The sequence below is a fragment of the Onychomys torridus genome, chromosome 18 (genome assembly GCF_903995425.1).
Source record: "Onychomys torridus chromosome 18, mOncTor1.1, whole genome shotgun sequence".
Lineage (NCBI taxonomy): Eukaryota > Metazoa > Chordata > Mammalia > Rodentia > Cricetidae > Onychomys > Onychomys torridus.
Window position 1 is genome coordinate 65,189,469 of NC_050460.1, and position 14,415 is coordinate 65,203,883.

Genomic DNA, 14,415 nt, shown 5'->3' on the forward strand with positions numbered 1-14,415 from the left:
TGCAGATCCCTGTTCTCTGCCTTCATCCCCCCCCCTCACTGTTCCCATGGAAACCTTTTAAGCGAACTTCTCAGAGGAAGACAAAAATCTTTTTTTAAATGACTAAAGAGGGGGGCGGGGGGCAGAAGGGAGGAGGAAGGGGGAGAGACAGATGGAGAGAGGGAGAGACCGTGAGGAGATGGGGGTCTGACAGAGTTCCACCCAGAGCGGAGGGGAGGGACCCGGGGATCAAGAGCGGAATGGAAAATGAGAATGGCCACACAGATCAGGAGACAGATCAACCGAGGAAAGGCACAGGCCTGAAGCGGGGGCTGGAAGAGGATGGGAGTTGCGGTGGGACACAGGTCTGGTGGAGGGCGGGACCAGGTCATTCTCTCCAAGTTCTCAGACCGGGGACGTGCGGGCCACGGCCAGGAACACAGACGGAGACTGAAGATCTAAGGCGACTATTTTTACAAGCACCGGGAAACAGTCAAACTTCGCTGCTGGAGAGGAAACGGGGAGCGAAGCAGCGGAGGGACACGCGGGGGCCGCTCACCAACAGCCCCGGTACCCCGCGCAGCCCGGACGAGGGCGCCCTGTCCTCGGGATCGGGATCGCGGCGGCTCTCCGCCCCCGCCCGCTCCCAGCGACTGTCCGGGGCACGAGCCTGCTCGGCCGCCGTACCATGCTCGCCGTGGGGCCGCCCCTCCACCGGCACAGAGACCGTGCGTCTCAGCAGTTTGTTGCGGCTGGACTCGCTCCTCCGGTCGCGGATCAGAAGGGGGTGTATCTAGGGGATTGGGGAGTGTGTCAGACCCCGCGGGCCTGCGCCGCCCCTCCGCTCCCCTTCCGTGGAAGGCCGGCCCCTTGCCAGCCCGCCTGCCCGCTCCGCCCCTGCCCATTTCACTTGGCCCAGCTAGGGGACTTCTCGACCCTCCTCTCCCTCTGCAAACAGTCTAGAGAATTCTCCCCAACCCCAATCAGCGCCTCCCGCAACTCCACAGGAGTTAGCTACCTCCTGGATCTGGTTTCCCCTTGACCTTCAGTTCGTCCATTCCCCCTGCTTCCCTCCAGCCTCCCACCTTCCTCACCCCCTTCTCTCCCTCAAGCTTGTCACAGCTGCATTTATAATCAGTTCCACAGCTTGTCTCCCTCCCACAGCCCGGCTTGCGGCCAGACTGGGACCCAACCTCCCCTCCCCCCAGAGGGCCTGGTCACCTCCCCCTTTTGGTCTCCTTCCCTTACCCTCCACCTGCATCTGAGTCCCTCTTCCCTCGGCCCTCCCTCTCCCAGGGCCTCACCTCAACTCCCCCTGGGAGTCGTCATCCTAACTTCCACCTCTACCAGAAGCTAGACTCCCACGAGGCCCCAGCCTCGCCATCCACCCAGTTCCAGCTCTCTGGGCTTCATTATTCCAGCTCCTCTTTGCCTTCCCAGCTTCCTACCAGACAGGCTAGTCCTGCTGGCCGGTGGCTAGTGGGTCCTCTCCGTTTCCATCTCACGTTGGTTCTCTTTTCCCAGTCCATCAGTGGACTTCCAATCCCTGGTCTCGGCTGATGACCGACAGACACCAAAACACTCAACCCCAACCCCAACCTTAGGTTTACCGGGCCTGCAGCTGGAGTCGGCGTGCTTTCCCAGACACTTGTGTTTTAAATGGTCTGCCAGTCCCTCTCCACGGCCTCACCTGCCCTCACGACCCTCTACACCCTGCTTAGCCCAAGTCCAATTCCATCCCCAACAGTTTTCAGACAGAGCTCTCACCAGCTCTGCCAGGCTACCCTACCACTCTCCAAAGATGGCTCCCCATATCACTCTCCCGTCTGCTCACACCTGAGGGCCTCACCCTTCAGATTCGGACCCTTCTTCTCTGAGGAACTGTCTATTGCTGCCCCTGTGCCTCCTCTGGAGCCCATACTCCTCTGCCTCTCCATGGCATCTCCTCACTCCCAGCCCTACCCAAGTCCAACCTCCAGCTGCCTGCCTCCTCAGGCCGCTCCTGGCATCTCCCTTTCTGAAACCTAACCAGCCCTGCAGAAGCATATGTGAAGCCTGGTCTCAAGCACAGGCCACCTTCACTCCCATTCACACCAAGCTCCATGCCCTGGGTCATCTGCCCGCCCTCAGCCCCTCCCACTGCCCCGCCTGCCTCTTCTCGGGGGTCACTCAGTCTTGGTCTGCACTGTGCAGCTTTAGGAGGAGCTAGGAGTGGCGGGGAGGGCAGGCTGGGGCTCGCTCTTTCCCCTCCCCACTCTAACCCATCCCACAATGTGGATGGGGTGAAGACAGGAGGCACACTCAGATCCTCAGATCCACAGCTCCTCCACAACACTGCCAATGGCCTCAAAGACCTGCTAGCAAAGCTCACAGAATGGCGATCCTCTTCATAGCATCCCGACCACATCTCAGTGGTCACCCTCCTCCCATCTCTCCTTGGGACCCCCCCCCCATTGTCCTCTCCACCCTCTCCCACTTTTCCCAACCTCGCTCACCTCATCCTCATCCAGCATGAGCAGCTGGTTCCCCGAGATGATGCAGAACCGAGGGTTCCAACCAGGACGATCGTATGGGGAATGAACGTATTGGGTTCGGTGCATAGGGGGTCCCCGTACATCTGGGGGACAGAGACACACAAACAGTAAGGGAGGGTCTATACTGTGGGCGTAGAAACCTAAATGGAAAGAAGAGTCTGCAAAATGGGAGAAGGGAGTGCCGCCTGCCCGAAGACACCTATTGCACATGAAGTGCCTGTCCATTTTAAAGGGTCAGAAGAGGAGCCTTCACACTGAGGAAGGAGTCTAGGAGGCTCCAGGAAGGGGGCGGGGAGTAGTCTCATGACAGAGAGGGACTTTACTGGGGCAGGAGGTGAAAGTTCTGCCCGTTCCCTTTGGTGTGGGGCGGGCGGGGGAGACTTACTGAAACTGGCCAAAGATAGAGAGGTCGGAGGGAGGCATTAATGACCCGCTACAATGGATGTGGCCCCACACGTTTGGGAGAAGAGGTACCCAGCTTGTGGGAAAGAAGATGGGTGTTTAAGAACATTTGGGTCACGAAATTCTGAGCGCTAAACATCTGGAAGACAGGAAGTGGGGCTTACATGTTCAAAGAAGCATGATGGCCTCCCTCCCTTCCCTCACCTTCCTCCTTCCCAAGTCCTACCCTGTTCCTCCGTTGGGGGAAGTTTCCGGGGAGAAAACAGCTTTTCTAAGGAGGGTCAGGGTGGGAGAAGGTGGCAAATAAACTGTCAGGATGGCCAGAGAGCAGCCTCTTTGTCCATACGTGCTCAGCAGTCAGGAGTCAATCCCGCTCTCCCCACCTAACCTTCGTGGACAGGAAGGAAGCCAACTCCACAGGCTGACACCTCACCTGGGCATAGTGAGGGGCTTAAGAAAGAATGAAGGAAAGATTGAAACGGCCAAGCCTGCTGACGGAGGAACATCCCAAGAGGAGATGTGAAGACAGACAAGCTTCCAGAGAAGAACAGGGTCAACAGCTGTGCGTGCTCAGGTGCCAGGGTCCTCAGCCCAACCTGTGCTGACTGGCCAGCACCGCTGCCACATACCACTCATGGGGACACGGTGAAGGGCTTAGGGGAGTCAGGAAAGTTAGACTGGAGACATCAGAGTGATAAGACCAGGCTTAAGATGCTGGTTAGAGAATGTTCACTGCAAGAAAACCCAATGCTGTCGTCTCTGCGGGATAATGAATTTGATACATTTCAGGAGAAATGGCCTTGGGGCTTTGTTCTGGTGCCTTGAGTGACCTGTGATTACTGATTATGGTAATTCCTCAAATTTACCCAACCTGCAGGCCAGAGAGAAGGATGAACCCCTGGGATCTAGGTGTCTAGAAATCACAATACTTTCACATTTCACTCTCGGTGCCTTCTTGAAGACCACCAATATTCTCTACCCACCAAGGTCACTGGCAGGGCTGGAGATTATAGCTCAGTGGTAGAAAAAAACACTAGACTTCAAAGGCCCAGCAGAACCACCACCACCCATAACTCAGACCACAGACACTGGAGGCAACAAGCCTGCTGCATCTCAACACATGGTGCGCCCAGAGGAAAGATCTGTTGATACCTATAACCAGAGCAGAACAGAGGAGCTGCTCCACGCTGCGGCGGGGGCAGGCCGGTTAGACCTCAGGGGACAGGAAAAGGGACACAGGGAACCTTAGCTCAGGAACAACTCACACACACACACACACACACACATACACACACACACACACACACACACACACACACACACACACAGAGTCTAGACTTAAGAAAGATAATGATCCTGGGAGGCAAAGGAACATGGCAGAGAAAGGGGAAATGGGAAATTTGTACTGCAGTGAGAAGTTCCACAAGGATTCAAGAGTCCCTGTTCCAAGCATCCAAACCTGTGTTTTGGTACCCCCAAATCTCCATCACCCCAGGAAGCAGAGGGGACAAGAGGAACAGTGATGGTGATGAAGGCTGGGGAATAAAAGGAAAGTAAGTAGGCACGGACCATGTGACAAGATGGGATGTGGGGTAGGAAATGGAAGATGGGTTGAGGGACACATAGCAGAGTAGATCTAAAAAGACGATGGTAAATGCCTGGGGACAAGGGACTAGATCAGGTGTCGGCCAACATGGGGCAGAGGCAGGCCCTAATGGAGCAACACTGGTGTACTAAGGTAGTCATTGAAGAGAGGGGGAGAGAGACATGAGATAGGGGACTAATACAGGGGAAGGACAGGAGGGGGACTCATATAAGAAACGGACACCATATGGGGGGAAAGATATAAGTGATGGACAGCAGAGGAAGGGAGGGGGAATGGAATAAGAGGTGGGTGGGGGAAGGGGAATTAAGTGAAAAGAGCAGATGAGACCCCAGGATTGCATTGCACATATCCAGAGTCCTAAGGAGGGCCAGCCACCCGGCAGGGTTCTAACGGGCCCTCGCTCCCATCTCCCATCCGTCAATCTTACTTACATCTCCCCCAACCAAAAAAACACTCGGTCCTCCCCCTCCTCTGGCATCCCCTCCCCCAATCCTCTCTCTCTCCTCTCTTCCCTCCATCTGGACCCCCACCCCCCACCCCACTGCCACCCTTTCTCCATCTGGCCCCTTCCCTCCCTCCAGCCTCCTCTCTTCCCCTACCCCTACTTGCGCCCCTCACCAAACCCCCTCCCCATCTTCTGGGACTCTCTTCCCACCCCTATGTTTTCAATTTCCCCTTCCCCCGAAGACCTCTATTTCCTTGATATCCCTCCTCACTCAGCTCCCGAACCCAGATAATTCCCGCAGCTTTCCCCCCAAACTCAGCCCTCCCTCCTAATGCCTTTTGGACGCTCTTTTCCCTCCATCACCTGCCCCTCGGCCCCGCTTCGGGGCCTGCATCCCAGCCCCTCCATCCCTCAGACACCCCGGTGCCTCTACCCTCCAACCCCTCCTCTCCCGCGGTTCCCACCTCTGCCTTCGCAGCCCTCCCCTCTCCCTCCATTCCAGCCGCTCTCCCCCGCCCCCTGCCCCTCCCCCTCTTGCCCCCCCACCTGGCCCTCCCCCTACCCCCCTCGCCGCCGTACCTCTGAAGGGGGCATAGGACATCGCGGGGATGCTCCCCCGATGGATGGAGGCTCGGGACCTGCTCATCAGGCCGGAGGGGGAGGGGGCGGGGGGACGGGGGGAGAAAAAGAAGAGGGAGAGAGAGGGGGAGAGAGAGGGGGAGAAGGAGGAGGTGGAGGAGGAGGAGAGAGGAGGAGAGAGGAGCGGAGAGGAGCGAGAGGAGGAGAGAGGAGGAGGAGGAGGAGAATGAGAGCCAACGGCAGCGGCGGCAGCGGCAGCGAGAGGGGGGGCGGGGGAAGCGAGCTAGCGAGCAGGGAGAGCAGGAGGAGGAGAGAGAGGCTCTGCAGCCCCCACCCCTACTCTGGGAGACCCGGGGACGGAGCGAGCGAGAGACCCCTGCCTCGCGCACGCCGGAGGCAGCAGTCCTGAAGAGGCTGACCCCAGACCCAGAGGAGGACGCCTCACCCTCACCTCACGCTCAACAAATTAACCCCACAGACCCAGATCTAGAAGGAAGGAGACCCCCGACCTCAGGAGACAAACGAACCAAACAGAAAACCCACCCCCTCCCCAAGAGAGGAGTCAGGCCGGACCCGGAGAATCCGGTCTCAACAAGGACCTCCAGACCCACGTCCATCTTAGACTTCGGGCCCTGGGTTGGTAGTTTTGGGGGCCCCAAAGCGGAGACCTACTCAAAGAAAAAGATGAAACCAGCGTTAGAAAGCACCCCAGCCCAGAATGAGACCTTAGGAACTAGCTGGAGATGAGGAACCCCAGATTCCTATGTCAGGGAAAACTGAAAACTCGGGGGTGAATGCAGAGACATTCGACGGCCCCAGAGATGGAGAGATCTGAAACTCATAAATCTCAGAGACCTTAGTCGGGGATCCCTGGACTCAATTCCCAGAAGCAACTCGAAAGGTAACTCAGACCTTATAAAGACCCCACATACTGGACCCCCCCCACACACACACAAGGACCTGTGAGACAGAGCCCGCCGCCCCCAACTCAGGAGGGAAACGAACTTCAGCCTGGGGCAGCGCAGCCACCCACGCCAGGGACCCCAGGCCCTGGAGGAAGTTGTAATACGTGGGTGCCTTTCCCCTGCCGCCTCCTCCCTCTTCTCTGACCTCTCCCTGGCCCCTCTTCATTTTTGGGTCACTGGATGTGTGTGGGCCCCAGGGAGGTTATGTAGGGCAGGTCCTGGTTCCTCGGGGGTGTGTGTGTTGTGGGGTGGGGGTGGACGAAGGCAAGGAGACCCACGACTGGGAGGTGGGCCAGTCCTGGAGAGAGGCATCAGCAAGCGAGCAGACCAGGGCCATCTCCCCGAACCCCGGCCCGCAGCTCTCACTCCTTCCGCGCTCTCCTTTCCCAGTCTGCCCTAAGCTTCGCGTGTTCGGTGCCCTTCCATCACACTCTAGTCCGTTTACAGGTTGTCACCTAAGGTATCCCTCACCGGCCATGGCCGTGCCATGTCTGAGCCTGCCCGATCGCCGCCCCCCTACCCGGGGACAGCTGGCTTCCCAGCCCGGCGCCAGCGCGGGGACTGGGGGGTGGTGCCCGCTGTCCCCACCCACGACTGTCTGCTCAGGCCCTCCCACTGCTGCTGGCCGCTCGGCGTGGGGAGGAGGGGGCACTGTTACTAGGCACATTCCGGGGCTCGGGACGACTCCCCAGCCCCGGCCTGACGCAGCGAGGGCGCCGATCGCCAGGGCCTGCGTCACGTGGCCCGCCAGGCGGCCCGGCGATTGGCCTCCGCCCGTGGCTCCCGGAGGCGGCGGCGCCGCGCGAGAGGACGAGAGGCGTCACGTGACGGCGGGCCGCCGCAGCGGCGTTTTCTTCTTCTCCCCCACGCCGTACCAGCCAGCCAGCCAGCCACCGGCCGGGGCTTCACGGAAATGGGCGGGCCACTTCCGCACACGTCCTCGGCCCTGGCTGCCGATTGGCCAGAGGGCCCTGCGCCCCGCCCCCTCGGGAGGCGAGGCAGTCGGGCCACTGGAGGGCCGCGATTGGCCAGATCTGGAGACTCCCGTCACGTGGCCGCAGGTCAGAGGCGGGTGCTCCTCCTGGGCTCCTCCGGGTCCTTCCTCGGGGAAGCGCGCGGCCTCCGATCTCATCCCTTCTCCGCCAGCCCGGCTGGCCGCATGAGCTGGGGGCGGGCCCCCGTCGTCCTGCTCGGCGGAGGGGTGAGTCTGGCCCCGCCCCTTCCGGTCTCCAAGTTTCCCCGGGGCTTCAGGACCCCGAACCGCCCAGGAGGGGCCGGACGAGGTGTTCCGAGCTTAAGTTTCAGGGGCATTTTCCCTCCGGGCGCAGAAGAGGCAGGGCGGAGCGCGGTTCCTAGGGCAGCCGTGGGGCCGCTGAATCCGCCCCCCTGCTCTCAGGCCACGCTGCTCCTGTCGTTTCTTTGGATGCCCGCGCTGCTGCCGGTGGCTTCCCGCCTTCTGTTGCTACCCCGAGCCTTGCTGTCCATGGCTTCTGGAAGCCCTCCCCTGCCCTCTCCGGCCTCGGGCTCCGCCGGCTACGTTCCAGGATCAGTTTCTGCAGCCTTTGTCACTTGTCCCAACGAAAAAGTCGCCAAGGAGATCGCCAGGTGGGGACCTCGGCGAGAGGACCGGCGAGGGCGAGTTGGGGCTGGGAAGGGCGCTGCCTTTGCAGGTCTCTGGGCTCCCGGCACAACCCCTGGCCGGGCGCCCTGAGCGTGCTCTCGATTCACCCTCAGGGCCGTGGTAGAGAAGCGCCTGGCAGCCTGCGTCAACCTCATCCCGCAGATCACTTCCATGTGAGTCCTCAGTGGGAGGGGCTGAGAGCTTTTCCTGGGGGAAATCTGTCTTCCCCAAGACTGTTCCCTTCTTTCTCTGACCTCCTCAGCTATGAATGGAAAGGAAAGATCGAGGAAGACAGCGAGGTGTTGATGGTGAGAAAATACCCGTCTTGTCTGGCTCCTTGGACAGCTCTGGCCCTCACCTGACCTCAGTTCCTCCTCGTGGTTGAACCGTCTGTCTCTCTTTGCCCTTTAGATGATTAAAACCCAAAGCTCCCTGGTCCCTGCTCTGACAGAGTTCGTTCGGTAAGAACTTTAAGGTTTTTGTGTCGATACTAGGGAATGAACCAGGGCCTTGAGCATTTCAGGCAAGCACTGTGTGATATCCCCAGCTCACTAAAGAGCTGAGGTGGACACTGCGGGGTGGACCTTGCCGGGGGAGCCCAGGACTGGTGTCCGAGGGGGTGTGCCATTGGGTGACTGAATAACCCTGCCCTGTGACTTCTGCAGATCTGTGCACCCTTACGAAGTTGCTGAGGTGATTGCATTGCCTGTGGAGCAGGGAAATCCCCCATACCTGCATTGGGTACGCCAGGTCACAGAATCAGTTTCAGATTCTGGCACAGCCCCCTCCTCTGCTTAAGGCCCTCTGGTTTCCAGGTGATGATGTCTGAGCCCCCCAATAAATCCTCTTCTGGTCTCTCTGCCTTTTCCCTTGTAACACAGATGTGGTTGGGAAGATGAAAAGTTCCTCTGGTCTTTGTATACTGTCCATCCTTCAGAATGACTCATGTCTACTAGGTTTGTTTATTTCTCTTTATTACAGTCATACAGAGTCTGGAATCCTGGACCACCGCCACCCCCATCTCTATACCCAGGGGTTAAATAGTTTTAAAAAATATTTTAAAAGCTGTAACAAAATAACATCAAAGGAAATGGGAAGGATGAGGGGTCAGGAGTCATGAAGGGGCAGAGAAGAGGACCTCTTCCCCATCCCCCTGGATTCCAGCCTGGGCAGCAGGGAGAAGAACTACTCCCTATCTCTCCAGGTACATCCCAGCTGTAGGTGAGGTCAGAGGTCAGGGCGTGAAAGTGCCAGTGTGTGAACGGGGAGGTGAGCAGAAGAGGGCTGTCAGAAGATGCCCCCTCCTCCCCACTCAACTAGGTACTGCACAGAGCCATCGGGCCGCACTCTGCGAGCAAGGACCCTAACAGGGTCCCCTCGGGATAGGTAGCCAACCCCACCTCGGACTCCTCCCCCAGTCCCCGGAGACAGACTATGGCACAAGGGAGAAGGGGGTACTGAATGTCTGGAAAGGCCTGGGATAGGGGCTGGGGCTGAGGATGAGGAGGCAGTCACTGAGTGGGAAGAGCTTTTAGGGATGTCTGTGGGGAAGCCAATGTGAAGTTCCAGGGGTGACCTGGAAGAGAAGACAGCAGTAAGACCAGACAGGCCAGATGTGCAGCTTTAATCCCACCCACCTTTGAGTTCTACCTGAGGAGGCTGCCATGAGTTTCAAGTCAGTCTGGGCTACAGACCCTGTCTTACATATTATGAAGGCCACGGGTTTGAGAAACTAAGGAGCCTAAGGCCACAGAAGGAAAGGAAGAGTTAATGTTAATAGGGGTGCTCACCTGTCTGGGGGTTCACCGTCCCCAGAGGTCCCTGCAGTGCTGGCAGAAGGGTGGAAGGAAGCGAACATCCGGATGGGGCTGCTGAGGTGGGGGAAGGCAAGTCAGGACCTAGAGGGAAGCCTGCCTCCCCCACCCTTAGTGCGCTGCACTCCCAGAACACTGGGAAGGGAATCATTGGTTCTAGAAGTCTCTGAGACAAGAACTGATAAGTGACTGGGAACTGCACCTAACGGGCTCATCTGGATCAGGCACTGACCTGGGCAGACAGCGGGCGTCTGTGGGCCGGAAGTTGTAGCCGCTGCTGCCCTGATAGCTCTGGTTAGGGCTGGGGGGTGGTGGAGACACTGAGGCCTGTTAGGAAAGGTAGGTCGGGGACTGTGAGATGACCCTTGACCCTTTTCCTCACCCCACCAGTTTGCCCCATGGTACCCCTGCCCTTGTACCTGCAGTGCCCTCTGCAGACGAGCCCGCTCCCTCTGCTCCCGGGACCCATGCGGACTGCGCACTGCCGTGGGTGGTCCCAGCTCCTCCACTTTCCCCTTCTGCCTCCTCAGAGGGTCTGGCTCCGACCTCCGTCGTTTCCCCAGGGGACGTGAGACCCCTCCCCCAGGGCCCTGCCCTGAAGGGAAGCTGTAAGAGGCCTCCTTATCCCCCCAGCCCCCTCCCAGGCATCCCAAGACCCCCCATTTCTGTACATGTACCCTCCAAACCTATCCTTGAGAATTTCCCCATGCCCCCTGGACCAGTGACCTGGTGGGGGCTCCATCTCCAGTGAGAGGCTCCACGGGAGGAGGGGTCCGAGCATGGAGACCAAAAAGGCATTTCCTCTTTTTAATCTCCCTCCCTGAGATGAAGCTGGGACGAGGAGAGAGGCCACAGGTCAGTGCTGTAGCAGAGCCCCTCTGGACTCCACAGCACCCTGAGCCTCCCTTCTTCTGACTCACCGGTCCTTGTGGCTGTTAAGAGCAGAAAGGAGCTTGGAAGAGCGTTCTCCCTTGGGGGTGTCTGAAAGCTGAAGGAAGAGGCAAGGGGGTCAGGGAACAGTCATTCCTCCCCATGTCCCACCCCAGTTTCCAAACGTTAGAACCCTCACCTCCCCGAGCAGCAGACTATCCCAGTTCTCAGAGGTGAAGGGGAGGATCTCCCGGTCAAAATCAAAGTATTTCTTCTTACAGCAAACACTGAGGTGGTAGAGAACAAGATGGGCCACATCCACCCTGGAGAAGCAGGAAGTTAGCAGGAGTCATTAGGACAAAATAGCAGGGGGATAGAAAGGAGTCACATTTTGAGGGCACAGTCCATCTCACCAGCGGAGCTGTAGCCTTCGGACCTTCTCAGGGCCACCCCGGCACACACAGCACTCAAATTCATAGAATCTGTGTATGAGTAAGGCAGAGAACACACCGCATTCAGCCAGAACGCACAGCAAGCAGCAGGGAGCTAACAAGTGGGGAGGGAGAGCTGGGCCGAGCACAGCGGAAAGGCATCCCGGGCTCCTCCAGCCTCCACTGCTCTCACCTGTCTCCATAGAGGAGGGGCTTGCTCAGACACTGGGTGCAGGCCTCATGGAACCACTGGAGGCAGCTCCGGCACTGCAGCATCTTCAGGTTCCACCTCAAGGGGAAGACAGCCTTCTTGAAACCACCAAGACCCTCATCCCCCCACCACCACCACAGGGCTCCCTCCCCCTGCCTTTCCCGTGTTCCTGGGCTCTACCACCACAATACCCACCCCATAACGTGTACCCTCATCACTCACTCCCCAGGGCCTCCACAGTAACAGTAGCTCTGCTGTCGGTTGCTCAAGTGTCCAGCATCCCAATCCAGCCCCTTTAGTCCATACGGCAGAGAGAGTTTCATGCCCAGCATGGCCCGGGCATAGGGACCCTTCTTCAGTGCGCCTCCCCTCTGCAGAGGAACAGGTGGAAACCTCAGAGAGGCAGGAGAGGAGACCATGGGAGGATCCCACAGGAAGGGGCAGAGAAGTGCCTTTACCTTGGTGGCAATCGCAAAGACGCACTGGCGGCAGACCCAGGACGTGCCCTCTCCTTCTCCAGGGGCTGGGGCCCTGGGGACGTGACAGTCCTGGTGATAAGCTGAATAAGCACAATGTTGAGAGTAGAGCTCTGTGCATACCTGCGTCGGCTTGGCACTCGGACACGGCAGCCTTTCCTGTGCGTTAAGTCCTGACTGTGGCCTTATCGGGGGTGTGTGTGTGTGTGTGTGTGTGTGTGTGTGTGTGTGAGAGAGAGAGAGAGAGAGAGAGAGAGAGAGAGATATCGAGATCCTGACTTTACAAGTGAGTAAGCAGGCTTCTAGCAGTTGAGCGCCTTGCCCAGGGAAGCACAGTTAGGAAAAGATGTGTGTAAGCTACCTCAACCTGGCATGGGCTTAGGTCACCATCCTTTGGCTCCCTCTCCCTGTACTGAGAGATGAGGTGACGGGGTGAAGACTGGCCAGGAAACACAAAACCCATGCTACAAAGGCTAGTGGCAGTCCAGAAGACCCAGGGCAAATTGCACTGTTCAAGTACCCTGCCCTCTCACCGTGGCGACACTTCTCACAGCTGACCAGCCGGTTTCCAGGGACCACAGTCTCAGAGCGACAGACACAGCAGAGGAGCTCTTCCCCAGGGAGGGCAGCTATGAGGGAACAAAGTGTCAGAGGCTTACTCCAAGCCAGTGTCTCCACCCCTCCGGCTTCTGCAGGTATGAAGGGTCTCACCCGGGCTGATGTCCTTCCATAAAACCAGAAACTGGGAATCATCCTCAAACTGGACCAGACACACCTCCCGAGCACTGTCCACCTGGAATAGTTGAGGAGCAGAGGTTATGAAGTGGGGGCAGGAATCAGGAGAACGAGGAGCTGGTGAGGGGCCAGAGGGGCTCTCACCTTTTTGATGGTGCCCAAGTACAACAGCCCGTCAGTCCATCTGGCCAGCACATCTTGACCCTCCCAAAGTCGAGGTCTGGGGCCTGAGGTGGGAGCAGGGGAAGCTGGATCCCAAAGAGAGGGTGTACCCAAGCGGCTCAGCCGGGGGAGCTGCGCCATTGCATCCTGGGGGGGCCTAGTCAGAAACAGGATGGAAGAGTTTATGAGTACTAAGAAAGCTTTACTGCTCTGTTTGTTTTCTGTCGTGGACAAGGGACCAAGTACCTCCAACCCCAGGCTCTTAATCCTTCAGACACCTAAGGAGGTGGGTTGCCCTGGTCAGCTTCTTGACCCCACCCCTTTCTCTACTGTCTCCCCAGCCTAGTTCTCCAGCATCCCACCCCCCAGAGACCTCAAGGGAAAAGATGCTTGCAGAACCAAGGTTACCACTCAGTTTCACCTTTCCCAGCTGTTTAGAGTTGTCCTAACTGGGACGCTCTGCTGCCCAGGGATATTTTGGGAGCTTTTCTGGAAATGTTTCCCTGAGTAGAAACAGCCGCCTCCTCAGACCTGTGTATCTCATTTAGAACCACTATCCTGGTGCCAGGTTATGTTAGGTCACCCTCAAATTTGAGGCTCCTTGCCCTGGGATTAGATAACTTCCCCGAGAGCCCCAGGAGGGGGGCGTGTCCCTGTCCAGGTCTCCACTCCCCTACACCTCCAGTGTGAGGAGGGACCCGAGTCGTCTCAGCCCAGATCCTAAACCTGGACCGAAGGCTCTCCCGCCCATTCCTGTGCACCGACCCCTGGCTCCCTGCCCCCGCTCAGGGCCTCCCGCCTTCTCCTTACCGGTGACAGCTGGGGCAGCTGGGAGCCAGGCAGGGGCAGACCCGAGCCACCTGGGTGAGCCCCCAGTGCGGGAGGAGTGCGTGTGGATGCCGGGAGGCGTGCAGGAGGAGCCCGGGGGGTCCCTGGGCCCAGCCCCTCCGTCCTGGCGGCTCTGGGGCGTATGACGCAGCAGCCAAAGCAGCGGCAGCGGCAGGAGGAGTCGGCAGAGGGAGGGAGGAGTGGTGGGTGGGAGCACTGGGAGGAGGAGAAGCCGGAGGGGCGGGCAGGCAGCACCTCCCTCACCTCCGGCACGCCCGGAGGGCACTGCACGGTGGGGGGCGCGGCCGGTCGGGGAGGTCGAGGAAATCCCTGTGGCCCCCTTTCCGGGTGGGAGGCTGGCTCGGAGAGCAGCAGGAAATAGCCCTCTTGGCAGCCAGCCCGCAGGTCAGGGCTGGGCCCCGCCCCATGCCACATCCGTTAGCTGCCCCGCCCCCGTGGCCACTCCAAGCTCCGCCTCCGCACGCGGCACCGCCCTCCCCCATTCACACTTCCTGTCGCCCCGCCCCTCTGCGCAGGCGCGGCCCCGCCTGGGCACAGCACCTGGGCAGCCAGCCACACCTCCCGCCGCGCGAACCCGGTGGCTGCGCTCCCCCGGAGCGGGGAAGGGCGTCGGGGCTAGTACCGAGGCGGTGACGTGCCCATGGCCAACCAATGGGCAGCGGGCGGCAGGGAACGATCGTTCGAACCGGTGGGCAGGGAAAGGGAGAGAATGTGGAGCGCCCTGGCAACTCTCACA

The 14,415-nt window shown here is 59.1% G+C and overlaps 3 protein-coding genes across 13 annotated transcripts in view; 1 reads left to right on the forward strand and 2 right to left on the reverse strand.

Annotated features, from left to right (window-relative positions):
• The window catches only part of Syngap1 (synaptic Ras GTPase activating protein 1), a 30,550-nt gene extending 24,885 nt beyond the window's left edge, over positions 1 to 5,665 (reverse strand). For all 8 annotated transcript variants that reach the window (XR_004943080.1, XR_004943079.1, XM_036167496.1 and 5 more), the window contains exons 1-3: positions 5,546 to 5,665; positions 2,475 to 2,596; positions 667 to 772 (exon numbers count right to left, since the gene is read on the reverse strand). Coding sequence is in view for 6 of the 8 variants with exons in the window: in XM_036167496.1 (XP_036023389.1) it covers positions 667 to 772; positions 2,475 to 2,596; positions 5,546 to 5,612 (295 nt within the window). In the remaining 2 variants the exon portion in view is untranslated. The remainder of the gene's footprint in view (positions 1 to 666; positions 773 to 2,474; positions 2,597 to 5,545) is intronic.
• Positions 5,666 to 5,829: 164 nt separating this feature from the next.
• On the forward strand, positions 5,830 to 8,990 carry Cuta (cutA divalent cation tolerance homolog). The gene is made up of 7 exons (XM_036167505.1): positions 5,830 to 6,446; positions 7,389 to 7,711; positions 7,907 to 8,115; positions 8,245 to 8,304; positions 8,394 to 8,439; positions 8,543 to 8,592; positions 8,797 to 8,990. Exons 2-7 carry the CDS (start codon positions 7,424 to 7,426, stop codon positions 8,927 to 8,929), a joined length of 786 nt encoding a protein of 261 aa, XP_036023398.1. The 5' UTR covers positions 5,830 to 6,446; positions 7,389 to 7,423; the 3' UTR covers positions 8,930 to 8,990.
• An 89-nt stretch (positions 8,991 to 9,079) lies between these two features.
• On the reverse strand, positions 9,080 to 14,041 carry Phf1 (PHD finger protein 1). Of its 4 annotated transcripts, none has more exons than XM_036167502.1 (15): positions 13,641 to 14,041; positions 12,813 to 12,987; positions 12,645 to 12,726; positions 12,467 to 12,562; positions 11,916 to 12,016; positions 11,680 to 11,828; positions 11,440 to 11,535; positions 11,229 to 11,297; positions 11,015 to 11,138; positions 10,866 to 10,933; positions 10,672 to 10,776; positions 10,365 to 10,551; positions 10,178 to 10,272; positions 9,922 to 9,999; positions 9,080 to 9,707 (listed from the first exon to the last, which is right to left on the reverse strand). In XM_036167502.1, exons 2-15 carry the CDS (start codon positions 12,969 to 12,971, stop codon positions 9,419 to 9,421), a joined length of 1,698 nt encoding a protein of 565 aa, XP_036023395.1. In that variant the 5' UTR covers positions 12,972 to 12,987; positions 13,641 to 14,041; the 3' UTR covers positions 9,080 to 9,418. The 4 variants fall into 4 exon arrangements, with proteins under 4 accessions (XP_036023395.1, XP_036023394.1, XP_036023397.1 ...); XM_036167501.1 differs by having other exon boundaries at positions 9,922 to 10,002; XM_036167504.1 differs by lacking the exon at positions 10,365 to 10,551 and having other exon boundaries at positions 9,571 to 9,707; positions 13,641 to 14,033.
• Positions 14,042 to 14,415: the final 374 nt, after the last annotated feature.